We start from the raw sequence: 27,652 nt of genomic DNA, 5'->3' as shown, positions 1-27,652 counted from the left end.
TGAGGTCAGGGCTCATAGAAGGCCACTTTAGAATAGTCCAATTTTTTCCTCTTAGCCATTCTTGGGTGTTTTTAGCGGTGTGTTTTGGGTCATTGTCCTGTTGCAAGACCCATGACCTGCGACTGAGACCAAGCTTTCTGACACTGGCTAGTACATTTCTCTCTAGAATTCCTTGATAGTCTTGAGATTTCATTGTACCCTGCACAGATTCAAGACACCCTGTGCCAGACGCAGCAAAGCAGCCCCAGAACATAACAGAGCCTCCTCCATGTTTCACAGTAGGGACAGTGTTCTTTTCTTGATATGCTTCATTTTTTCGTCTGTGAACATACAGCTGATGTGCCTTGGCAAAAACTTCGATTTTTGTCTCATCTGTCCACAGGACATTCTCCCAGAAGCTTTGTGGCTTGTCAACATGTAGTTTGGCATATTCCAGTCTTGCTTTTTTATGATTCGTTTTCAACAATGGTGTCCTCCTTGGTCGTCTCCCATGTAGTCCACTTTGGCTCAAACAACGACGGATGGTGCGATCTGACACTGATGTTCCTTGAGCATGAAGTTCACCTTGAATCTCTTTAGAAGTCTTTCTAGGCTCTTTTGTTACCATTCGGATTATCCGTCTCTTAGATTTGTCATCAATTTTCCTCCTGCGGCCACGTCCAGGGAGGTTGGCTACAGTCCCATGGATCTTAAACTTATGAATAATATGTGCAACTGTACTCACAGGAACATCTAGTTGCTTGGAGATGGTCTTATAGCCTTTACCTTTAACATGCTTGTCTATAATTTTCTTTCTGATCTCTTGAGACAGCTCTTTCCTTTGCTTCCTCTGGTCCATGTCGAGTGTGGTACACACCATATCACCAAACAACACAGTGATTACCTGGAGCCATATATATAGGCCCAATGGCTGATTACAAGGTTGTAGACACCTGTGATGCTAATTAGTGGACACACCTTGAATTAACATGTCCCTTTGGTCACATTATGTTCTGTGTTTTCTAGGGGTACCATCATTTTTGTCCATGCCTGTTTCATGAGTTTATTTTTTTACATAATTCTGTTGAAGCATGGTTGAAAAACAATGTCTGACTTTCATTGGTTAACATTTATAGAATTTTAATTTATTATTACTTTTGTCAGATTAAAGTTATTTCTGTGACCATTGTGACTTTTTCTTTCATTGACCAAAGGGTACCAACAATTTTGTCCACGTCTGTATATATATATATATATATACAGACGTGGACAAAATTGTTGGTACCCTTTGGTCAATGAAAGAAAAAGTCACAATGGTCACAGAAATAACTTTAATCTGACAAAAGTAATAATAAATTAAAATTCTATAAATGTTAACCAATGAAAGTCAGACATTGTTTTTCAACCATGCTTCAACAGAATTATGTAAAAAAATAAACTCATGAAACAGGCATGGACAAAAATGATGGTACCCCTAGAAAACACAGAACATAATGTGACCAAAGGGACATGTTAATTCAAGGTGTGTCCACTAATTAGCATCACAGGTGTCTACAACCTTGTAATCAGCCATTGGGCCTATATATATGGCTCCAGGTAATCACTGTGTTGTTTGGTGATATGGTGTGTACCACACTCGACATGGACCAGAGGAAGCAAAGGAAAGAGCTGTCTCAAGAGATCAGAAAGAAAATTATAGACAAGCATGTTAAAGGTAAAGGCTATAAGACCATCTCCAAGCAACTAGATGTTCCTGTGAGTACAGTTGCACATATTATTCATAAGTTTAAGATCCATGGGACTGTAGCCAACCTCCCTGGACGTGGCCGCAGGAGGAAAATTGATGACAAATCTAAGAGACGGATAATCCGAATGGTAACAAAAGAGCCTAGAAAGACTTCTAAAGAGATTCAAGGTGAACTTCATGCTCAAGGAACATCAGTGTCAGATCGCACCATCCGTCGTTGTTTGAGCCAAAGTGGACTACATGGGAGACGACCAAGGAGGACACCATTGTTGAAAACGAATCATAAAAAAGCAAGACTGGAATATGCCAAACTACATGTTGACAAGCCACAAAGCTTCTGGGAGAATGTCCTGTGGACAGATGAGACAAAAATCGAAGTTTTTGCCAAGGCACATCAGCTGTATGTTCACAGACGAAAAAATGAAGCATATCAAGAAAAGAACACTGTCCCTACTGTGAAACATGGAGGAGGCTCTGTTATGTTCTGGGGCTGCTTTGCTGCGTCTGGCACAGGGTGTCTTGAATCTGTGCAGGGTACAATGAAATCTCAAGACTATCAAGGAATTCTAGAGAGAAATGTACTAGCCAGTGTCAGAAAGCTTGGTCTCAGTCGCAGGTCATGGGTCTTGCAACAGGACAATGACCCAAAACACACCGCTAAAAACACCCAAGAATGGCTAAGAGGAAAAAATTGGACTATTCTAAAGTGGCCTTCTATGAGCCCTGACCTCAATCCTATTGAGCATCTTTGGAAGGAGCTGAAACATGCAGTCTGGAAAAGGCACCCTTCAAACCGGACACAACTGGAGCAGTTTGCTCATGAGGAGTGGGCCAAAATACCTGCTGAGAGGTGCAGATGTCTCATTGACAGTTACAGGAAGCGTTTGATTGCAGTGATTGCCTCAAAAGGTTGCGCAACAAAATATTAAGTTAGGGGTACCATCATTTTTGTCCATGCCTGTTTCATGAGTTTATTTTTTTACATAATTCTGTTGAAGCATGGTTGAAAAACAATGTCTGACTTTCATTGGTTAACATTTATAGAATTTTAATTTATTATTACTTTTGTCAGATTAAAGTTATTTCTGTGACCATTGTGACTTTTTCTTTCATTGACCAAAGGGTACCAACAATTTTGTCCACGTCTGTATATATATATATATACGGCCCATAAGACACACCTAGGTTTTAGAGGAGGACAAGAAAAAATATATTTTGTTATTAGACCTCAGATCAGCAATCAGACCCCCAATGTTAATCAGACCTTAGCTCAGATCCCCTAAGATCTCAGATCAGACCCCAATGTGAATGACCCCCAATCAGACCTTAGATCAGAGCCCAATATAAAGAAGACCCCCAATCAGACCTCAGATGAGACCCCCGTGCCTCATATTAGCCCACAGCCATATGTGATCAGCCCCCAGCCATATGAACTCAGCCCCCAGCAATATATGAAGGACATATCTGAGTCCGAGCACCGCGCCAAGGTATCTCAAGTAGCTCGGGACCTAACGCTAACCTACCTTTGCCGTAGGGGCAATACCAGGAGCGTAAGGTCCGACTCACAGCAAACTCCCAGTTGTGTAGAATGTCTTTTTGTGGTACTTGTGGTCCGCTGCGGGCATTCTCCACTGTATGCATTTTTGCTGGGGATCGCCATTAGCAACGGGCCACAAGTGCAGGATCTGCTCCCCTGGGTATAGATGCACAACTGCACATGGGGTTGAGCACTTCCTGCCTTTTGACACCACGCCATTTTTTGTAGTTTGTATATAGAGAGCCTTTCTCTTTGTATGAGCTGAAACATTTCCTTCCACATGGGTGAATAAACACCATTTGCTTTTATACCTGGAGTGCTGTCCGGTTTTCTTCTCTATCTACATGGGGTAAGCAGCTATATCCCTGGACCTAACACCTGCCAGTTTCTATTTTCCAGTGCCGCCATCACGTTCCTTTTTTTGTAGATATGTTTGGAGGTATATAAACTCCATATTTAAATGTGCCTGATTTTCATCCACAGGCAACATTTAGGTGCACCTCTGAGGCCTGGGCTTTCAGTCAGTCTTGGGTGTCAGTCCTCCCTCCTCTCATTGCAAGCATGGCTGCATGCTGGAGGTAACTGGGAGTTTGCTGTGTCGGACCTCACGCTCCTGTAATTCACCCACTGGCTCCTGGTATTGCCCATATGGCACAGGTAGGTTAGCATTAGGTCCCGAGCTACTTGAGCAACTTGGTGCTGTGCTCGGGCTCAGATATGTCCTTCATATAAGGATATATTGGCTAAATTCTCAAAAAAACACCAGTTTGATGGTTTAGTCAGACTTGTTTGTTTGCATCCACAGTAGTGCACCTTCCTTATTAATGTTTTTCTCCACCGATCTGACATTGCCAACCTATCCGGAGGCTAAGCCATCAATATCTAGGTACTGGAAAACCCCTTTAAAGGGGTTGTCTGGTTTCAAGGTGAAACCACACAAACCTTCGGATCACCCTGCAGTAAAGAACTAGTAATTACTTACCTGACAGATCCCGTGCCGCCGCTCCACTTCTCCCGGCAAGACTTTATTTACTTAGCTGCAGCTCTGATGTTACATCGACAACACGGGAACCTCTGCAGCCAATTACTGGCCTCTTTAGGTGCACTGCTGCTGAGGCCAGTGACGGGCTGGAGCTGTTTTAAGTTGTAGACGTGACATCGCCGCTGCAGACGGATAAATAGAACCCAGTTACAACAGCACAGGATCCGCCAGGTACCAGTTCTTTATTCCGGATCTTAAACCCCTTTAAGATCTGCTTCGGATTGTAAAAACAAAGTAGACGTAGACTTTTATATTATTGAGTACCAATTATTTGATGTTTATATATGTGCATTTTATGTTTGTATATAGATTTAGAAAATGCACTAAGATGTCTCCAGCTAGAAGACCCTAGCCTTAAAGTGAAGATAGATCCTGACTCTGGACAGGTAGGAGATTATTTCATTTACTGTTTGCCAGATCCAAGCTTGAATTTGCCCATTTTGGTTTGTGCTCCAAGGATGTGAACATAAGCTCTCTATGTATTACTGTGCAGAGATGAAACCACTTTTGTCTCTATATTTGAGGCTGGACAGCCGTTTTCCAGATTGCTGGTTTAGTTCATTAAATGGAATATCACACAAATTTAGAGGGACACTTCCATCGAAAATGGGTATTTTTTTTTTTTAAACAGTTCATAGAATACTATTTTGTAAGTGTCTTTAGCTGTTTGTCCTTTTTTATTTCGTCAGTACTATACCATTGAAAATGAAATGCTAAATATTGTCCTTTAGCAGTCAGCACAGGACGAGCATTGCACTTCTCGGCGTAATGTGTGATGCCCTGAGTCGCTCACCCCGTGCTTCCCTCTCTGGCTGCAGTTATGGTCTGAGTAAGGGTGAAGCGAAGCTGTTTGCTGTGTTAAAAGTCTAAACAAAGGAGGAAGTTAAGAGCCAGAACAGGACGTAGAATACACCCAGTGATGTAAAAAAAATTTATACCCAGAAAACCGTCCACCTGTTTTTGTAAAAAAAAAAATTACATAGAATATTCACATATTATGGGATGTTAATATTTGATAAAAAAAAAATGATGATGGTATTGTTCCTTTAAAACTATTTTACTCACTGCCTTTCCTTTTTGTGGATCGGCAGGAGCTCATCAAGTACCTGCATCTCCCAAGATGCATCACATTTATCTCTTGTTAACTCCATCCTTCCCTACATAGAAAATAGTCCCTGACATATAGCCCCATATGCCATGTAATTCCACCACATTTTCCTTCTCCACAGTCTAGAGCAGGGGTCAGAAACCTTCAGCACTCCAGTTGCTGTGAAAAGTAGATTTTTGTACTTGTTAGGCTACTTTCACACTTGCTTTCAGAGCGGATCCGCCCAGACGGATCCGCTCATATAATGCAGACGATGGGATCCGTTCAGAACGGATCCGTCTGCATTATATTGTAGAAAAAATTCTAAGTGTGAAAGTAGCTTCAGATGGATCCGTCCAGACTTTACATTGAAAGTCAATGGGGGACGGATCCGTTTGAAAATTGAGCCATATAGTGTCAAATTCAAACGGATCCGTCCCCATTGACTTACATTGTAAGTCTGGACGGATCAGTTTGCCTCCGCACGGCCAGGCGGACACCCGAACGCTGCAAGCAGCGTTCAGGTGTCCGCCTGCTGAGCGGAGTGGAGGCTGAACGCTGCCAGACTGAGGCATTCTGAGCGGATCCGCATCCACTCAGAATGCATTAGGGCTGGACGGATCCGTTCGGGGCCGCTTGTGAGAGCCTTCAAACGGAGCTCACAAGCGGAGCCCCGAACGCAAGTGTGAAAGTAGCCTAAATTGTAATTGTAAACTCTTTTTATTTTCCGTTCATTGGGGACACAGGCAAGATCATGGGTGTATAGCTGCTGCCACTAGGAGGCGGACACTAAGCAAAAAGAGTGACCACCAGCTATAACCTTCCTACAGGGACTAAGTTAAGACAGTTTGTTCGAGAGCAGCAGGAGGAGCATAAATCTGGGGCCATAGATGAGGCCAGAACCAAACAAGAACCAAAACGAGGCAGAAACCAATAAAAATAACTGGGTTGGAGATGTGTCCCTCAATGAACAGAAGAGAAAAAGATGTTATGGTAAGTACAAAAATCTAGTTATCACATCCGTGCCATTGGGTGTCCACAGGCAAGACAATGGGATGTTCCAAAGCAGTCCCAAGGGCAAGAAAACCAGAATGCGTCTGCGGATTCAAAGGTGCGCTACTTTAAAAAATCTAGAGAAGTAATGAGGACCAGGTCGCAGCCTTACACACTTGGAGAGCTGAAGCCCAGTCATGTACAGTGCCTTGCAAAAGTATTCACCCCCTTGACTTTTTGTGTTTTGGTGCCTGGAATTAACATGGATTGTTTGAGGATTTCCATCATTTCATTTACAGAACATGCCCACAACTTTGAAGATGTTTTTTTTTTTTTTTTTTTATTGTAAAGCATACAACAAATAGGACATAATAACAGAAAAAGTCAATGTGTATAACTATTCACCCCTAAAGTCAAAACTTTGTAGAGCCACCTTTTGCTTTGAATAAGTCTCTACTTGCCACATCTTACCACTGGGATTTTTGCCCATTCCTCCTTGCAAAACTGCTCCAGCTCCTTCAGGTTGGATGGTTTGCACATGTGAACAGCAATCTTTAAGTCTGACCAGATTCTCTATTGGATTGAGATCTGGGCTTTGACTAGGCCATTCCAACACATTAACATGTTTCCCCTTAAACCAGTCAAGTGTTGCTTTAGCAGTGTGTTTGGTGTCATTGTCCTGCTGGAAGGTGAACCTCCGTCCTAGCCTCAAATCACGCACAGAGTGGTACAGGTTTTGCTCAAGAATATCCCTGTATTTAGCACCATCCATCTTTCCCTCAACTCTGACCAGTTTCCCAGTCCCGGGTGCTGAAAAACATGGTGTTCTTTGGGTGATGTGTTGGGTTTCCGCCAGACATAGCGTTTTCTTTGACTGCCCAAAAGTTCAATTTTAGTCTCATCAGACCAGAGCACCTTCCTCCATACATTTTGGGAGTCTCCCACATGCCTTTTCGCAAACTCATAACGTGCCTTTTTGTTTTTAGCTGAAAGTAATGGCTTTCTTCTGGCCACTCTGCCATAAAGCCCAACTCTATTGTGCGTACGACTTATTGTCATCCTATCTACAGATACTCCAGTCTCTGCTGTGGAACTCTGCAGCTCCTCCAGGGTTACCTTAGGTCTCTGTGCCTCCTCTCTGATTAATGCCCTCCTTGCCCGGTCTGAGTTTTGGTGGCCGGCCGTCTCTTGGCAGGTTTGCTGTTGTGTCATGTTCTTTCCATTTGGTTATGATAGATTTGATGGTGCTCCTGGGGATCATCAAAAATTTGGATATATATTTTATAACCTAACCCTGACTTCTACTGCTCAACAACATTGTCCCTTACTTGTTTGGAGAGTTCCTTGGTCTTCATGGCAGTGTTTGGTTAGTGATGCCTCTTGCTTAGGTGTTGCAGGCTCTGGGGCCTTTCAAAAAAGGTGTGTATATGTAATGACAGATCATGTGATACTTAGATTGCACATAGGCAGACATCATTTCACTAATTATGGGACTTTTGAAGGTAATTGGCTGCACCAGAGCTTTTTATAGGCTTCCTAACAAAGGGGGTGAATACATACGCACATGCCAATTTTCTGTTTTCTATTTCAAAACAATAGTTGTATTTATATATTTTTCTCATTTCACTTCACCAAGTTAGACAAGGGTATGCAGAGTACACTCCTGAGGATGCTACAGGGAGGGGCAAAAAAATATTTCCGTTGCCATGAAATGAAGACACCACCGTTGGTAAAAGGTTTGGCATATGGTGAAGGACCAGCATACCCTGATGGACCACCAGAAAAGGAGAGTGACAGGAAGGATTCTTGATGGCCACCAAAAAAGCAACTTTGTAATAGAGGAAACAAAGACACACTTTTTGCAATGGCTCAGAGGGAGAAGGACTGGAGTGCCTTGAGTACCAAATTAATGTCCCAAGGAGACAAAAGATGGTAGTAAGGTGGAATAGACTGGGCAACACCCTGCAGAAAAGTGCAAAATGCAGAATTTGAAGCCAAGTTGCACTGAAACCGAATGGAAAGGGTTGAAACTTGCCCCTTAAGGGAACTCAGCCCATTTCCAGGTTGGAATGGAGAAAAGACAAAAGTTTCGGTTGAGTCTTCACACCAACAAAAAAAGAAAAATCCCAGCGTCTTTTAACCTAACCACAGTCTGTTCTGGAGGTAAAAGAAGCTGGAACTGAGGAGAACCAGACTGGAAAGTGCGTTGATACAAAGAAAATAAGTTACAGAAACTGACCTATGCATGGCTTTGCTCTGCCGTGTTCAAATATCACTGCTGTAGAAAGTGATCTGTATAGAGTGCCATCTAGTGTGGCCTGTTGGGAGCTGGACAGTGGAGGGACCAAAGATGAGAAGAAGCCTGTGGTCGACTGCTCAGAATACAGTGCCGCTGAAGGTTGATCCTGCTTTTTCTCCATTATTCTTGGGATTCCTCTGGCCAAGTCAGAAGCAGTAGGAGAGAAGACCGATCCAAGGCTTTACCTGTCCTGTGCAAATACCTACTGTAATTCTCACAACAGCATTTGGGGAGTGCAGTACCCTCTGCAACTATACTAGATATCCAACAGTATGTCACATGAGGGGCTGCCTCTGTCTATGTTTTTCCTTTTCTGCTCCTAGTGACAACAGTTTGTCTCACCTGCCCGCCCCCAATGTCACAGATGAGAAACTACATTTCCCAGCATGCAAAATTACTTGGCTGTTCTATAACTCCCATAGAAGTCAAAGGAGGATTCTAGGAGTTGTAGTTTCGGAACAACTGGAGTCCCCGAGGCTGCTGATCCCTTGTCTATAAATATTTCTATGGATTTAGAAGTAGGGATGAATGAGTGAAAGGCGTCTGGACCACTTCACCTGCTTCTTTGAGATCACCATGCCAACACTGTGGGGAATAGCTGGGAAGCTGCTGAGCATATTAGGCCATCTCTGAATGCAGGAGAAGGGGGACGCTATTAGAGGTTAAAATGTGCATTAAAAAACCTACAATATTTGTATTGCATGTATACTGCAATAATACTTAAAGGGAGTCTGTCACCTGTTTTTCACCAATATAACTAAGATCACTGCCCCACAGAAGATTGCAGACACATCCCAAGCAGACCTGTGTGCACTTTGTCTGTATTCCATGTCCAGGAAAAGCACTTTTAGCCCTCATGCACACGGCGGCTGTTTTTCTCGGCCTCTGTTCCGTTTTTTGTTTTTTTTTGCGGCTAGGATGGGGACCCATTTATTTCAATGGGTCACCTAAAAAATGCTGATAGTTCATCCGTTTGTATTCCGCGTCCGTTGTCCGTGTTTCCCTTTTGTGCATGTCCTCCTTTTTTCACATTTGCGGACAAGGATAGGCATTTATCACAAGGGATCTGTGCAAAAAAACGGATACCGCATCCGTTTTTTGGGGCGGACACAAAAAACAACTGTCGTGTGCATGAGGCCTTATTCTGATGGAAAGCAGCTCCTAAGTGCCAAGCTCTGCTGCTGCAAGTGCCCAAAGCAAACCAGACTGAAGAGGAGAGGGCTGCTTTAGCTGCTCATATCTTGGGATTGGTAGCAGCAAATATGAACACAGCATTATATCCACTATATCAGAAGATATGGCAATTAGAAATCGAGATCGGAGTGGAAGCTGTTTTTACTTTCACTTTCAGCTGGGCACTTGGGAGCCGTTTTCTAGCAGAATAAGGCTAGGTCTACACGACTACATTTGTCACGCAACATTTTGTTGCACTATTGTCGCGCGACATTAGTGCAACAAAATGTTGCGCCCTATCTGTCGTGCAACAAATGTCGTCGTGTAGACCTAGCCTAAAAGTGCTTTTCATGGACATGGAATACAGACAAAGTGCACACAGGTCTGCTTGGGATGTGTCTGCAATCTTCTGTGGGGCAGTGCTCTTTTATATTGGTGAAAATTAGGTGAGAGACTCACGTTAATTTGAAATGCCCTATTCATGACTTAGTAATACCTTTTATGGCATACCCCTTTAAGCCTTTTACCATTTTCAGTGTGGCATGTTTGTTTTATGCTTTTCATATATAAATGTTTTAGTGGTTTAAGTTCGTGTACGTTCACTGGCAGCACTGACTGTGTTGTATACATAAAATTTTACTGATATTGCTAAAATGTTCTTTTTCCTTCTTGAATTGCAGCTTATTCTCTGTGGAATGGGGGAGCTTCATATAGAGATAATACATGACCGGATACGGAGGGAGTATGGTTTGGAAACTTATTTAGGACCCCTTCAGATTGCATATAGAGAAACCATTCTAAGTGGTTCACGAGCGTCAGGTAACCCATATCCATGCACAGCTGCTTCTTCACATATATATATATATATATCCAGAAAATGGACGGCACTCCGACTAGATGAAAGTGAAAGGTTCCTTTATTCAACCATACGGTGCAACGTTTCGGCTCCAAAAATGAGCCTTTTTCAAGCAGAGATATACAACAGGTAAAGACAATTATATAGGCAAGTCAATTGGTGAACAAATCATAGGCGTGTTGCAAAATCATGTGACCATGTCCCACCCAGTGGGCGTGTTACAAAAGTGACAACATCAAATTCATGATTAAAATACAATAAAAGAAGTGCATAGTCAGGCAAATGTCATTATCATATGCATCTGGCATTTGCATACATTAAGTGACTGAAGGGACATATCCATCGATCGAGCAGGAATAGACAATCGATGAATGCGTCCAGTAAATCTATAGCATACCGAGGGCGGAGCAAAGGGACGATCAAGTGAACACATCAGAACGGAAAGGGGCATATTCCATGCGATCATTAAATGTTGTGAACATACCACTGTACCGGCACGGCGTTACATCAATCAGGGACTGGTGGCAACTGGAGGACGCCGAGCATCATCAAGGTTGGTCTGTGCTCCTACGTCATCACAGCGCCACTCAGTACAGCCAGGGTGCGTTGGCTTGTATCCAGTATCTGGAAGGCTGGGGCTTAAGGATGAAGTGGACGCATTATTGTATACGGGAGGGTGACATTCCTAGAAGCCTTTTTTATTATGCTAATTTTTTCTTTTGGTTTTATATATTTGCAATTTTTTCACTGCCGGACCCGGCATGCACCTTGGGACTGACAAAATATAACAGCCGTGATGGTGCTGTTGAAATCACTTTCTTTATCTGGGATAGATCTGCTACCTGTGACATCTGTGTACCTGCAGGAGGAGAACCCTCTTGGGTATGATAGCGATCTGATACCCTTGACAGATATTCCTTTCTGCACTGCGGTTTTCCGTGGTGGCAGTTGGTCTTATGTCTGGGTATAGTATGTGGGCGATCTGTTTATTCAGGCTGTCCGTACTAGTTCAGATCGCGTTACCCTGATTGATGACAGGTCTGATGTTCTCACATGCGTTTTGGGCATTTCTCCAGATTCTAAGATGGCGCTTTGAGACAGGATGTACGCTGGGCATGCGCCGCAACGCACCCTGGCTGTACTGAGTGGCGCTGTGATGACGTAGGAGCACAGACCAACCTTGATGCTCGGCGTCCTCCAGCTGCCACCAGTCCCTGATTGATGTAACGCCGTGCCGGTACAGTGGTATGTTCACAACATTTAATGATCGCATGGAATATGCCCCTTTCCGTTCTGATGTGTTCACTTGATCGTCCCTTTGCTCCGCCCTCGGTATGCTATAGATTTACTGGACGCATTCATCGATTGTCTATTCCTGCTCGATCGATGAATATGTCCCTTCAGTCACTTAATGTATGCAAATGCCAGATGCATATGATAATGACATTTGCCTGACTATGCACTTCTTTTATTGTATTTTAATCATGAATTTGATGTTGTCACTTTTGTAACACGCCCACTGGGTGGGACATGGTCACATGATTTTGTAACACGCCTATGATTTGTTCACTAATTGACTTGCCTATATAATTGTCGTCACTTGTTGTATATCTCTGCTTGAAAAAGGCTCATTTTTGGAGCCGAAACGTTGCACCGTATGGTTGAATAAAGGAACCTTTCACTTTCATCTAGTCGGAGTGCCGTCCATTTTCTGGATACATTGAGTGGGGTAAGAGGTCGATTCCCCTGGAGCGTGCACTCATTCTCTCATATTCTCTCTCTCTATATCTATATAATTTTTTTTCTTTGATTTTTTTACTCCCTTAGGCTACATGCACATGACCATTGTGTGTTTTTCTGTGCGGAACGGCACGGACAGCCTTTAATATAACTGCCTATTCTTGTCCGCAAAGCGCGGACAAGATTAGGACATGTTATTTTATTTTTTTGTGGACCATGGAACGGCGCAACGGATGCGGACAGCACACAGAGTGCTCTCCGCATCTTTTGCGGCTCCGTTGAAGTGAATGGGTCCACATTCGAGCCTCCCAAAACTGCGGCTTAGATGCAGACCAAAACAACGGCCATGTGCATGAGGCCTTACTTGAATTTACATACATATTTTTTTTATATTTTTTAAAACTTTTTTTTTAGTCCCCAACATTCAATCAATAGATTGCAATTTGTATAAAGTAATAGATTTTTATCCATTACAGAATACAAAGATCAGGCTATTCCAATACAGTGCTGCCACCTGCGGGTCTGAATTGGAATATACAGTAATGAGCCTACAAGCTTAGTACAGGCTCTGGCCTATTAGTTCAATGAACTGCCTTCCCTGGTCTCAGCCAAGGGAGGCGTTTCTGCCTGGAAAGTGTGCGCTTACAGGTTTTTTACCTTTTCTGCTGTGTGAAACAGCATTCACCCAGTAGCTATGGCGCCAGCTCTTCTTTGGGCACCATCTTTAAAGACCTGACATCCGCCAGACATGTACGGGATGTCGGGAAGGGGTTAATAACTGTTCTCTGCAGTATATTTCTTTTTTATGTTAATGATTAGATACCTTGGATAGAATGATGGGCGACACCCGACACCAAGTGACGGTAGAACTGGAAGTAAAACCCTTATCTGATGACAGTCCGGTCGTTAAATATTCTGGTAATCTGCCATCTAGTGTAAATGGTTATCAGGAAGCAGTAGAGAATGGCATTCACAGTTCTTACCTCTCAGGTGAGTGTACAGTTAGTCACCAGAATTGAACTTATTACATGCAGTAATGTAAGGATGTAATGTAACTGTAGGGATAGTGATGGGAAACATTTCCTAATATACTTTATATTGTGAAGTCGTACGTTTGTAGGAGAAACCTTGTCCTGAATTGTCCCTTAGGCCTCTTTCACACGAGCATGACTGATTGTCTCCGGATGTGTTCAGTGAAACTCGCACCATTTTGCAAGCAAATTCAGTCAGTTTTGTCTGCGATTGCGTTCAGTTTTTTCCACGCAGGTGCAATGGGTTTTTCACAACATCTCCTAGCAACCATCAGTGAAAAACGCATCGCATCCGCATTTGCTTCCGGGTGCGATGTATTTTTCACTAAAGCTTCATTCACTTCTATGGGGCCAGGGCTGCGTGAAAAACGCAGAATGTAGAACATGCTGCGTTTTTCACGCAACACAGAACTGATGCGTGAAAAAAAATGTACACAGAGCTCTTGAAATGAATGGGTCAGGATTCAATGCGTTCACGTCACGCATTGCACCCGTGTGGAAAACTTGCTTGTGTAAAAGGGACCTTAGCAGTGCTCTCTAAATGAGCGTTACTAAGGCATATCTGTCTTCCTAGTACAGTACACTGCAGTATTGACTGTGAAGATGGATCCCAGCTGCTCCCCTCACTTATACTGTACAGTACATCCCTGAACATTGCCGTGTGTACATTAAATGTATGTGTTGATATCCCTGCTATTTCTCGCTGATCAGTGTGGCCAGCGCTGACAGCGCACGCTCCTGCTGTATCCCCGGTGCACTGAGTAACTAACCAGCCCCAGGGAGATACATTACAGCGAGCAGTAAGCTCTCGCTATTGAGAACGCAGGGAGATTTACAGTATATTGCAGGGATGCCCAACCTGCGACCCTCCTGTTGTTGCAAAACTACAACTCCCCTAATAGCTGTAGGCTGCAGGTTGGGCATCCCTGGTATATAGGGACAGCTATATAACTGTCCCTATATACTTTAAATCTCCCTGGATTGCTTACTCAGCGCATCAGGCATACAGCAGGAGCGTTCACAGTTAGCACTGGCCATGCTGATCAATGTCAAAATAGCAGGGATATCAATACAATACATTAGTGCGGCTCCCCGGACCTGAGCAGACTGTATCGTAGTGATTTATCAGTTCATACCTGATCACCGGCCTAATCCGATTTTTATATATAGATATATATATATATATATATTTTTTTTTTTTTAATTGATCCACTGTTAGTGTTGTGAGCATTAATGATCCAATATGAAGACTTTACTTTCCATGCAAGGGTTCCACATCCCAGCATTTCACACCTTGGTGAAATGACATGTCACATGATCTCATTTGCTGCTTGTACTTGCTAGCGATGGGCTATAGAGGTAATTTGGGGTACCTTCAAAAGGATTTTGGGGTTGTCAGGAGTGAATTGATTTGCTGGTCCATAAAACAGTGGAGAAAATCAATTCACTTATTCTAATAGATTCTTGAAAGTGAATCTCAAATCTGTGTAAGCCAGTGCCTCCCAATGGCTGGCAAATCTCATACGTGCTTATGTCTGTGTTTTTTTTTATACACACAGTCGAGTCACATTATTATGACCACTTCCGACATCAGCAGTGAGTAACTCGTGAAGTCAGTCATGTGGGGTGAGCTGGCTTGGTGGGTATATTAGGTGTGCGATGAGCTGTCTGCACAGAGATCCCTCATGGGGATAAATATTGGCTTTCAAGCCAAGGGTGGCAGCATTTCTGGAACTGTATGTGTGCTGCTGTGGTGAAAGTGTATTGTGAGTGGACAAATGGCCCCATTGCAAATACTTAGGGGTAAACGTTGGCTACAGAGGTGCACTAGGACAGACTGACACGATGCAGTGGAGCCAATCCCTACTGAAATGAATGTGGAGGCTACCAGATGTGTCTAAAACAAGAGTTGGACCTCTCACTGGATAGGCAACACTTTGCCAAGCAGCAGTCACATCATCTGCTTCATCAAAGGGATGGACGTTTGTGTCAGGTAAGAGACATCAAAACAGCCCATTGCTGGAAGAACACATGCTGGTTTAGTGTTATGGTCTATGGCAGAGATGCTCAACCTGTGGCCCTCCCACCATACCCTGCTGTAGGCTGATCAGGCATGCTGGGAGTTGTAGTTTTGCAACAGCTGGAGGGCCACAGGTTGGGCATGCCTGGTCTATGGCAGGCATCCTCAAACTGCAGCCCCCAGCTGTTGCAAAACGACAACTCCCAGCATGCCCGAACAGCCTACAGATATCAGGCTATTATTACTGTGGGAGTTGTAGTTTTGCACTAGCTGGAGGGCCGCAGGTCGCGCATGCCCTGTCTATGGAATGAGTTTGTGGCATTCTCTGGGCACCCTCATCCATATGGAAGGCATTCAGCTGATTTGGCAGATCATGTACACCCATACATGCTGATTGTATTCCCTGGGGCAGATGGGTTCCTCCAGCAAGACGATGAGACATGCCGCACGGCTAGAAATGTCTGATGTTGTTTGGAAGACCATGACTAGGGATGAGCAAATCGACTTGGTACCTTGGAACCGAACCAGAGTTCAGGAAATGTTTTTTTAGTTTGTTTTTTTTTACAGTAGAAATTCATTTTTGTAGTTATTACCTGAAGTCTCACAAGACTTCACAAAAGTAATAACTTCAGCTCATCGGAGCCAGTACCTTCTAATACTGTACAGAACGCTTGCTCCGTACAGTATTGAAACAAAGTTTTATGCAAATCGACTTTGGATGTTTTATCTGAAGTAGTTTCACTCATCCCTAACCCAGACTTCCAAATACTACCCTGGCTCCCTAATTCCCCAGGCTTGAGCCTCGGTGAGACCACCTCAATCATTGTGTTCATTCTATGGATCCTCCAGCAGCTGTGGGATGCTACCTGTGACAACCTGCTCTCACCTGTTCCCCTGGATATTCGCTGGTAGTCAGAGTAATGTGACTCGACCTTGTATATGCGGCTTCATTCTTTGATCACACTTTACATGATGTACACCAAATGATGGATTATTGTGTTGTATATTATTTTGCAGGGCCTCTACTTGGTTCTCCCCTCCAGGATGTTGGTGTGATTGTACATAAAGTTAATGTCCTACCTGGCACGTCAATGACAGTGGTGTCAGCTTGTGTATCACGATGCGTGCAGAAAGTGAGTTTGCATTTTCCTGCTACTCCAGAGGGTTTAGTAAATTGCTTTTCAGTAATGTGGTTTCAGAAAACACTTGTACATATTCTCTCTCCCCCATAGGCACTAAAGACAGCAGGAAAGCAAATCCTGGAACCAATGATGAGGTTGGAAATTACTATGGGTGACGATTACCTGGGCAGTGTCTTGGCTGATCTTTCACAGAGAAGAGGCAATGTTCAGGAAATTCAGGACCGCTTAGATAACAAAGTTGTGCTCGCCCTCGTTCCACTTGCAGAACTGATGGTAAGTATCTTAGTGTTTTCAAAAGGTAAAAATCTAGCTTTTGCCTACAGTAGAGATGCTCGCCTCATCCTTCAGTTTCACATACTGTTCACACTGATGTACAGCATCATGGCAATATGGTAAAGAGACAGAAATTACCGTATTTTTCGCCGTATAAGACGCACCTAGGTTTTTGGGGAGGAAAATAAGAAAAAAAATATTTTGAACTAATTGTGGTCTGTGGGTGATGCACTGTTATGGGGATCTGTGGATGACGCACTGTTATGGGGGATCTGTGGGTGACACTTATAGGGGATCCTCTCTGGATGGCGCTGTTATGAGGATCTGTGTATGACAGTTATGGTGGGGATCTGTGGATGACACATATATAGCATCTTATGCTATGTGTCATCCACAGATCCCCTCCATAAGTGTGGGGGTCGCATTTGCTTTTATAATGGGGGTGGGGGTCGCATCTGCATTTATAATGACAGCGGGGCCCGTGCAGTGACTGTATTCTACTACACGGGCCCCGCTTACTGTACAATCATATCCCTAATACCGTAGTTAATTGTTGTGTGCACTGCATGTAAAAGCATAATGAGCGATGATGAGCGCTATTACTTACAATTAGAAGCGCTTGCCGTTCGGAGCAGGGAGGAGGGAGGAGGCAGGCCGGGAGGACGGGCGCTGGCAGTGTGAGTCATCCGTCATGCGCCCACGCCGCCTGCTTCATTCATGAAGCAGGCGGCGCCGGCGCGTGACGTATGACTCACACTGCCAGCGCCCGGCCTGCCTCCTGCCTCCTGCCTCCTCCCTCCTCCCTGCTCCGAACGGCAAGCGCTTCTAATTGTAAGTAATAGCGCTCATCATCGCTCATTATGCTTTTACATGCAGTGCACACAACAATTAACTACGGTATTAGGGATATGATTGTACAGTAAGCGGGGCCCGTGTAGTAGAATACAGTCACTGCACGGGCCCCGCTGTCATTATAAATGCAGACGCCGGCCCCCAGCCCCTCCTCCCTCACAGCTGATATACCCGCCGCACGGCATCGCGGCGGGTGTATCATTGAAAACTAAGCAAAATCGGCTACATTCGCCGTATAAGACGCACTGCTATTTCCCCCCCACTTTTGGGGGGGAAAAAGTGCGTCTTATACGGCGAAAAATACGGTACCTATAGTAACCCTGCTGCCACTCTACCGCCCCATGTAGCCTTCCCCCATCCCTTGTAGATTGTAAGCTCTCAGGGGCAGGGTCCTCTCTCTCTGAACCAGTCTTGTTTAGGCTTATTGTATTAGTTTTATGTGTGTACCCCTTATGTGTACAGCGCCATGAATCAAATGGCGCTTTAATGATTTCTTAGTACATTGTACAAGTAAATGTTTGTATTTTTACAAACTGAAATGTCACATAAGCATCTCTCTCTCTTTTAGGGCTATTCTACTGATCTGCGCTCGGCCACATCCGGCAGCGCCACATTTACTCTACAGCTTTCAAACTATGAACCTATGAATCCCCAGGACCAGAATTCTCTGCTCAGGAAGAAGGGACTTCTATAAACATTATGCCTTCCAGCTTTATACTGTATTTATATAAAAATCTAAACTCTAAAAAGGACTATCTATTTATTGCTGTTTGTGTTGGTTACATAGTTCAGCTTTAGTGCTGGTTTGGCTGAAATCCACACCAAACCTGATGGATTTCACGCACTGTGTGGCTAAGATTGAAATCCACAGCTTGATATGCAGTCCAGATTGTAAATCTATGTGGATTTCATTGTAGAAACTTTCCACTAAGTGTGGATGAGATTTTTTCATCTGTAAACAATGCAGATTTTCCAACATGTTCTCACACCCTTAGGGCTCATGCACACGACAGTATTTTGCGTTCAGTATGCGGAACATATACTGAACCATTCATTTCAATGGTTCAGCAAAAAATAATGAAGTGTCTCTGTGTGCATTCCGTTTCAGTATTTCCGTGCCATGAAAAGATAGAACATGTCCTATTCTTGTCCGCAAATCACGGTGCTTGGCTCCATTCAAGTCAATGGGTCAGCAAAAAAAAAAAAAAAAAAAGGAACACATACCGAAATGCATCCGTATCCGTTCTGTTTTTGCTGAACCATCTATTGAAAATGTTATGCCCAGCCCATTTTTTTTTTCTATGTAATTACTGTATATGGCATACGGAAAAGAAACACAACGGATCCATAAAAAAAAAACACTGAAAAAGCAATACTGCCCTTAGGGCTCAGACATATGGAGAGATAAGTAGCATTACACTGTATAATGCCACATACAGTGTATCAGACCACAGGCTCAGGCTTTATGCAATAAAAATGTGACGAGTTTACGTGACTGCTTCAGTGTCACACAAGCCTTGGCCCTGCCTCAAAACAGCAAAGTCAAGCTTCTGTACATTGATCTGCTATAGTTGGTAAGGCTACTTTCAGACTCGCGACAGATCAGTTCAGAACGGATCCGTTTGTATTATCTAAGATGGATCCGTCTTGAACACCACTGAAATTCAATATAGGACGGATCCGATTTTTATTGTGCCAGATTGAGTCATAGAAAACAGATCCGTCCCCATCGATTTACATTGTGTGTCAGAACGGATCTGTTTGGCTCAGTTTCATCAGACTGACACCAAAACTCTGCAAGCAGCATTTTGGTGTCCGCCTCCAAAGCGGAATGGGGACTGAAGTGATGCATTCTGGGCAGATCCTTTTCCATTCAGAATGCAAACTGATTCGTTTTGGACCACTTGTGAGAGACCTGAACAGATCTCACAAAATGCCAGTGTGAAAGTAGCCTAAGGCTGGGTTCACACGAGCGTGTCCGGATGTGTCCCGGTGTATTGCGGCAAACCCGCACGAGTAGGTACGCAATTGCAGTCAGTTTTGACTGAGATTGCGTTCCGATGTTCAGTTTTTATCGCGTGGGTGCAATGTGTTTTGCACGCGCGTGATAAAAAAAAAAACAACTGTGGTACCCAGACCCAAACTTCTTCACAGAAGTTCAGGTTTGGGTTCAGTGTTGTGTAGATGTTATTATTTTCCCTTATAATATGGTTATAAGGAAAAATAATAGCATTCTGAATACAGAATGCATAGTAGGTGGTCAATTGAGGGTTAAAAAAACTTAAAATAATTAACTCACCTCCTCTTGATCGCGTAGTTGCCAGTCTCTTCTTTAAAGGGCTTCTGTCACCCCACAACAGTCTTTTTTTTTTTTTGGCTAGTTACATTCATTATAGCGCGATATATGAGAATATAATGTTGTCACTTACTTTCATGCGGCCGTTTCTTGAGAAAACGAAGTTTTATAATATGCAAATCCAGTCTCTACCAGCAAGTAGGGCGTCTACTTGCTGGTAGCCGCCGCAGAAAACCGCCCCCTCGTCGTGTTGATTGACAGGGCCAGCCGTGATCTCTTCCTCCGGCCGGCCCTGTCAGTATTTCAAAAATCGCGCGCCTCTTCATTCGGCGCAGGCGCTCTGAGATGAGGAGGCTAGTCTCCTCAGAACTCCCTCAGTGCGCCTGTGCCGATGACATCACCGAAAGAGAAGATGTCAACGGCGCAGGCGCACTGAGGGAGTTCTGTGGAGACGAGCCTCATCATCTCAGAGCGCCTGCGCCGAATGAACAGAGGCGCGCGATTTTTGAAATACTGACAGGGCCGGCCGGAGGAGGAAATCACGGCTGGCCCTGTCAATCAACACGACGAGGGGGCGGTTTTCTGCGGCGGCTACCAGCAAGTAGACGCCCTACTTGCTGGTAGAGACCGGATTTGCATATTATAAAACTTTGTTTGCTCAAGAAACGGCCGCATGAAAGTAAGTGACAACATTATATTCTCATATATCGCGCTATAATGAATGTAACTAGCCAAAAAAAAAAAAAATTTGTGGGGTGACAGAAGCCCTTTAACCACTTCAGCCCCGCTAGGTGAAACCCCCTTCATGACCAGGCCACTTTTTACACTTCGGCACTACACTCCTTTCACCGTTTATCGCTCGGTCATGCAACTTACCACCCAAATGAATTTTACCTCCTTTTCTTCTCACTAATGGAGCTTTCATTTGGTGGTATTTTATTGCTGCTGACATTTTAACTTTTTTTGTTATTAATCAAAATGTAACGATTTTTTTGCAAAAAAATGACATTTTTCACTTTCAGCTGTGAAATTTTGCAAAAAAAACGACATCCATATATAAATTTTTCGCTAAATTTATAGTTCTACATGTCTTTGATAAAAAAAAAATGTTTGGGCAAAAAAAAAATGGTTTGGGTAAAAGTTATAGCATTTACAAACTATGGTACAAAAATGTGAATTTCCGCTTTTTGAAACGGCTCTGATTTTCTGAGCACCTGTCATGTTTCCTGAGGTTCTACAATGCCCAAACAGTAGAAAAACCCCACAAATGACCCCATTTCGGAAAGTAGACACCCTAAGGTATTCGCTGATGGGCATAGTGAGTTCATAGAACTTTTTATTTTTTGTCACAAGTTAGCGGAAAATGATGATGATTTTATTTTTATTTTTTTTCTTACAAAGTCTCATATTCCACTAACTTGCGACAAAAAAAAAAAAATTCTAGGAACTCACCATGCCCCTCACAGAATACCTTGGGGTGTCTTCTTTCCAAAATGGGGTCACTTGTGGGGTAGTTATACTGCCCTGGCAATTTAGGGGCCCAAATGTGTGAGAAGAACTTTGCAATCAAAATGTGTAAGAAATGACCGGTGAAATCCGAAAGGTGCACTTTGGAATATGCGCCCCTTTGCCCACCTTGGCAGCAAAAAAGTGTCACACATGTGGTATCGCCGTACTCAGGAGAAGTTGGGGAATGTGTTTTGGGGTGTCATTTTACATATACCCATGCTGGGTGAGAGAAATATCTTGGCAAAAGACAACTTTTCCAATTTTTTTATACAAAGTTGGCATTTGACCAAGATATTTTTCTCACCCAGCATGGGTATATGTAAAATGACACCCCAAAACACATTGCCCAACTTCTCCTGAGTACGGCGATACCAGATGTGTCACACTTTTTTGCTGCCAAGGTGGGCAAAGGGGCACATATTCCAAAGTGCACCTTTCGGATTTTGCAGGGCATTTTTTACACATTTTGATTGCAAAGTTCTTCTCACACATTAGGGCCCCTAAATTGCCAGGGCAGTATAACTACCCCACAAGTGACCCCATTTTGGAAAGAAGACACCCCAAGGTATTCCGTGAGGGGCATGGCGAGTTCCTAGAATTTTTTATTTTTTGTCGCAAGTTAGTGGAATATGAGACTTTGTAAGGAAAAAAGAAAAAAAAAAGAAAAATCATCATTTTCCGCTAAATTGTGACAAAAAATAAAAAATTCTAGGAACTCGCCGTGCCCCCCACGGAATACCTTGGGGTGTCTTCTTTCCAAAATGGGGTCACTTGTGGCGTAGTTATACTGCCCTGGCAATTTAGGGGCCCAAATGTGTAAGAAGTACCTTGAAATCAAAATGTGTAAAAAATGGCCTGCGAAATCTGAAAGGTGCCCCTTTGCCCACCTTGGCTGCAAAAAAGTGTCACACATCTGGTATCGCCGTACTCAGGAGAAGTTGGGGAATGTGTTTTGGGGTGTCATTTTACATATACCCATGCTGGGTGAGAGAAATATCTTGGCAAAAGACAACTTTTCCCATTTTTTTTATACAAAGTTGGCATTTGACCAAGATATTTCTCTCACCCAGCATGGGTATATGTAAAATGACACCCCAAAACACATTGCCCAACTTCTCCTGAGTACGGCGATACCAGATGTGTGACACTTTTTTGCAGCCTAGATGCGCAAAGGGGCCCAAATTCCTTTTAGGAGGGCATTTTTAGACATTTGGATCCCAGACTTCTTCTCACACTTTCGGGCCCCTAAAAAGCCAGGGCAGTATAAATACCCCACATGTGACCCCACTTTGGAAAGAAGACACCCCGAGGTATTCAATGAGGGGCATGGCGAGTTCCTAGAATTTTTTTTTTTTTGCATAAGTTAGCGGATATTGATTTTTTTTGTTTTTTTTCTCACAAAGTCTCACTTTCCGCTAACTTAGGACAAAAATTTCAATCTTTCATGGACTCAATATGCCCCTCACGGAATACCTTGGGGTGTCTTCTTTCCGAAATGGGGTCACATGTGGGGTATTTATACTGCCCTGGCTTTTTAGGGGCCCTAAAGCGTGAGAAGAAGTCTGGAATATAAATGTCTAAAAATGTTTACGCATTTGGATTCCGTGAGGGGTATGGTGCGTCCATGTGAGATTTTATTTTTTGACACAAGTTAGTGGAATATGAGACTTTGTAAGAAAAAACGAAAACAAAAACAAACAAAAAATTTCCGCTAACTTGTGCCAAAAAAAATGGCTGAATGGAGCCTTACCAGGGGGGGAGTGATCAATGACAGGGGGGTGATCACCCATATAGACTCCCTGATCACCCCCCTGTCATTGATCACCCCCCCTGTAAGGCTCCATTCAGACATCCGCATGATTTTTTACGGATCCATGGATACATGGATCGGATCCACAGAACGCATGCGGACGTCTGAATGGAGCCTTACAGGGGGGTTATCAATGACAGGGGGTGATCAGGGTAATCACCCCCCTGTCACTGATCACCCCCCCTGTAAGGCTCCATTCAGACGTCCGCATGATTTTTACGGATCCATGGATACATGGATCGGATCCACAGAACGCATGCGGACGTCTGAATGGAGCCTTACAGGGGGGTTATCAATGACAGGGGGTGATCAGGGTAATCAGGGTGATCACCCCCCTGTCACTGATCACCCCCCCTGTAAGGCTCCATTCAGACATCCGCATGATTTTTTACGGATCCATGGATACATGGATCGGATCCACAAAACGCATGCGGACGTCTGAATGGAGCCTTACAGGGGGGTTATCAATGACAGGGGGTGATCAGGGTAATCACCCCCCTGTCACTGATCACCCCCCCTGTAAGGCTCCATTCAGACATCCGCATGATTTTTACGGATACATGGATCGGATCCACAGAACGCATGCGGACGTCTGAATGGAGCCTTACAGGGGGGTTATCAATGACAGGGGGTGATCAGGGTAATCACCCCCCCTGTAAGGCTCCATTCAGACATCCGCATGATTTTTTACGGATCCATGGATACATGGATCGGATCCACAGAACGCATGCGGACGTCTGAATGGAGCCTTACAGGGGGGTTATCAATGACAGGGGGTGATCAGGGTAATCAGGGTGATCACCCCCCTGTCACTGATCACCCCCCCTGTAAGGCTCCATTCAGACGTCCGCATGATTTTTACGGATCCATGGATCGGATCCGTAAAAATCATGCGGACGTCTGAACGGAGCCTGACAGGGGGGTGATCAATGACAGGGGGGTGATCAGGGAGTTTATATGGGGTGATCAGGGGTTTATAAGGGGTTAATAAGTGACCGGGGGGGGTGTAGTGTAGTGTGGTGTGGTGTTTGGTGGGACTGTACTGACCTACCTGAGTCCTCTGGTGGTCGATCCTAACAAAAGGGACCACCAGAGGACCAGGTAGGAGGTATATTAGACGCTGTTATGAAAACAGCGTCTAATATACCTGTTAGGGGTTAAAAAATTCGGATCTCCAGCCTGCCAGCGAGCGATCGCCGCTGGCAGGCTGGAGATCCACTCGCTTACCTTCCGTTCCTGTGTGCGCGCGTTCACAGGAAATCTCGCGTCTCGCGAGATGACGCGCCGATGCGTCCAGGAGGAGAAAAGCAACCACCTTCCGGACGCATCGGCGCGTTAGGCGGTCCGGAGGTGGTTAATGATGAGCTGCCGGCTAAAGGACCTGTGGTGACGTCAGATCACATGCTCCATCACCACATTTAGGCAAAGAGTCAGTATTTGTAGTGTTCGCCCTTCTTTTTCAGGACCTCTGCAATTCGACTGGGCATGCTCTCGATCAACTTCTGGGCCAATTCCTGACTGATAGCAACCCATTCTTTCATAATCACTTCTTGGAGTTTGTCAGAATTAGTGGGTTTTTGTTTGTCCACCCGCCTCGAGGATTGACCACAAGTTCTCAATGGGATTAAGATCTGGGGAGTTTCCAGGCTATGGACCCAAAATGTCAACGTTTTGGTCCACGAGCCACTTAGTTATCACTTTTACCTTATGGCACGGTGCTCCATCGTGCTGGAAAATGCATTGTTCTTCAACAAACTGTTGTTGGAGGATGTTTTGGTACCATTCTTTATTCATGGCTGTGTTTTGGGGCAAAATTGTGAGTGAGCCTACTCCCTTGGATGAGAAGCAACCCCACACGTGAATGGTCTGAGGATGCTTTACTGTTGGCATGACACAGGACTGATGGTAGCGCTCACCTTTTCTTCTCCGGCCAAGCCTTGAAAAAAACGCACAAAGAGGAGCATGCTGCGATTTTCACGCAATGCACAAGTGATGCATGAAAATCACTGCTCATGTGCACAGCCCCATAGAAATGAATGGGTCCCGATTCGGTGCAGGTGCAATGCGTTCACCTCACGCATTGCACCTGCACGGAAATCTCTCCCGTGTGAAAGGGCCCTTATATTTCCTGTTGCTTTTGAATCCATTTCTGCCTCATTACACGGCCACAAAAAGGAGATTTTTGTATAACTTACCAGTTAAATCTCTTTCTCGCTCTTCCTTGGGGGACACAGACCTTGGGTATAGCTCAGCTCCCTAGGAGGCGTGACACTAAGTAAAACTGTTAAGCCCCTCCTCCATCAGCTATACCCTCAGCCTGGAGATAGAGGCTACCAGTTGCGTGTCCAAGTAGTGAAAGGATAACAACCAATAACGGAAACAACCAGCCAGCAACCCAACGGGGCGCCAGACCATAACCCTGTAACCAAACACAGAAGGGTGGGTGCTGTGTCCCCCAAGGAAGAGCGAGAAAGAGATTTAACTGGTAAGTTATACAAAAATCTCCTTTTCTCGCCCATTTTCCTTGGGGGACACAGACCTTGGGACGTTCAAGAGCAGTCCAAGAAGGGAGGGACCACAAACCCAAGGCGGAACACCACCAGAGCATCAGGAAACCGCTGCCTGCAAAACCAGGCGGCCCAAAGCAGCATCCGCTGATGCATGCGTATGCACCCTATAGAACTTTGTGAAAGTGTGCAGAGAGGACCAAGTGGCTGCTTTGCACAACTGTTCAGCCGAGGCCCGATGCCTCTGCGCCCAGGAAGCTCCGACTGCTCTGGTGGAATGAGCAGTGACGCCGAAAGGTGGAGGTCTGCCCTTGGCTCGATAAGCCTCAGACACCGCCAGTTTAATGAAACGGGCAATAGCCACCTTGGAGACCGCCAACCCTTTGCGCGAACCCTCCGGAACCACAAACAGGGAGTCCGTGCGCCGAAAGGACCCGGTGACCTCCAAGTAAATCCTCAACGCCCTGACCACATCCAGACGGTGCAGTTCCCGTTCTCTGGGGTGGGAAGGAGAGGGACAGAGCGACGGAAGGACGATGTCCTCATTGATGTGAAAGGCGGAGACCACCTTTGGCAGGAAAGTCGGGACAGGCCGAAGCACAACCTTATCCTGGTGGAAGATCAGGAAAGGTTCGGAGCAAGAAAGAGCCGCTAACTCCGACACCCGTCGGAGAGACGTGACGGCCACAAGAAAGATGACCTTGCAGGACAGAAGGCGAAGGGAGACCTCCCGTAAAGGCTCGAAGGGGGCTGATTGGAGCGCCGAGAGCACCACATTCAGGTCCCAGGAAGGAACTGGAAGGCGGTACGGCGGAACAGAGTGAGCCACCCCTTGTAAAAAGGTCTTAATTGGCCCTAGAGGGGCCAGGGGACGCTGGAGAAGAATAGACAGCGCCGAAATCTGACCCTTCAGAGAACTGAGGCACAGCCCCAGGTCCAGACCCGACTGGAGGAAGGACAGGATTGTGGGAAGAGAAAACCGGAGAGGTGGGATGCTCCGGGACTCACAGAACCCCAGATAGGACCTCCAAACCCGATAGTAGATCCTAGAGGATACGGGCTTACGAGCCCGGATCATGGTGCGGACTACGTCCGCGGAGAAACCCCGTCGCGTTAAGACGGCGGTCTCAATAGCCACGCCGTCAAACGTAGCGAGCCTAAATGCTCGTGGAAGATCGGTCCCTGAGAGAGAAGGTCTTCCCTGGAGGGCAGTGGCCACGGTGCGTCTGCCAACAGCAACATTAGGTCGGCGTACCAAGACCGGCGGGGCCAATCCGGGGCGATTAGAATCGCGGGGACGCCCTCTGCCGCGATCCTCCGAAGAACCCGTGGCAGGAGGGGAAAAGGAGGAAAGACGTACAGAAGGGAGAATTCGCGCCACGGAAGGACGAGCGCGTCGGCGCCGTATGCCTTCGGGTCCCGTGCCCTGGCCAGGTATAGGGGGACCTTGTGGTTGAATTTGGAGGCCATGAGGTCCACGTCGGGGCGACCCCAGCGAAGACAAAGGGCTTCGAACACCTCTGGGTGCAGGGACCATTCTCCCGGGTCGATGGTGGACCGGCTGAGGAAATCCGCCGCCCAGTTGTCCACCCCCGGGATGTAAATCGCAGATAAGGCCGGCACGTGCGTCTCCGCCCAGAGGAGAATGAGGGTCACCTCTTGCATCGCTGCGAGTGCCTCCCTGATGGTTTATGTATGCCACAGCCGTGGCATTGTCCGATTGGATCCGAACAGGGGGGCCCCTCAGCAGATGGGTCCA

At 45.1% G+C, this 27,652-nt stretch overlaps 1 protein-coding gene across 2 annotated transcripts in view; it reads left to right on the top strand.

Annotated features, from left to right (window-relative positions):
- The window catches only part of GFM2 (GTP dependent ribosome recycling factor mitochondrial 2), a 45,236-nt gene extending 26,722 nt beyond the window's left edge, over nucleotides 1-18,514 (top strand). For both annotated transcript variants that reach the window (XM_044276066.1, XM_044276067.1), the window contains exons 16-21: nucleotides 4,615-4,691; nucleotides 10,538-10,676; nucleotides 13,273-13,443; nucleotides 16,522-16,637; nucleotides 16,737-16,919; nucleotides 18,340-18,514. In XM_044276066.1, the coding sequence (XP_044132001.1) occupies nucleotides 4,615-4,691; nucleotides 10,538-10,676; nucleotides 13,273-13,443; nucleotides 16,522-16,637; nucleotides 16,737-16,919; nucleotides 18,340-18,465 (812 nt within the window). In that variant the 3' untranslated portion in view covers nucleotides 18,466-18,514. The remainder of the gene's footprint in view (nucleotides 1-4,614; nucleotides 4,692-10,537; nucleotides 10,677-13,272; nucleotides 13,444-16,521; nucleotides 16,638-16,736; nucleotides 16,920-18,339) is intronic.
- The last annotated feature ends 9,138 nt before the right edge of the window (nucleotides 18,515-27,652 follow it).

Source organism: Bufo gargarizans, chromosome 1, assembly GCF_014858855.1.
Source record: "Bufo gargarizans isolate SCDJY-AF-19 chromosome 1, ASM1485885v1, whole genome shotgun sequence".
In the NCBI taxonomy this organism is placed as follows: domain Eukaryota; kingdom Metazoa; phylum Chordata; class Amphibia; order Anura; family Bufonidae; genus Bufo; species Bufo gargarizans.
This window is presented reverse-complemented; position numbering and strand designations above follow the sequence as displayed.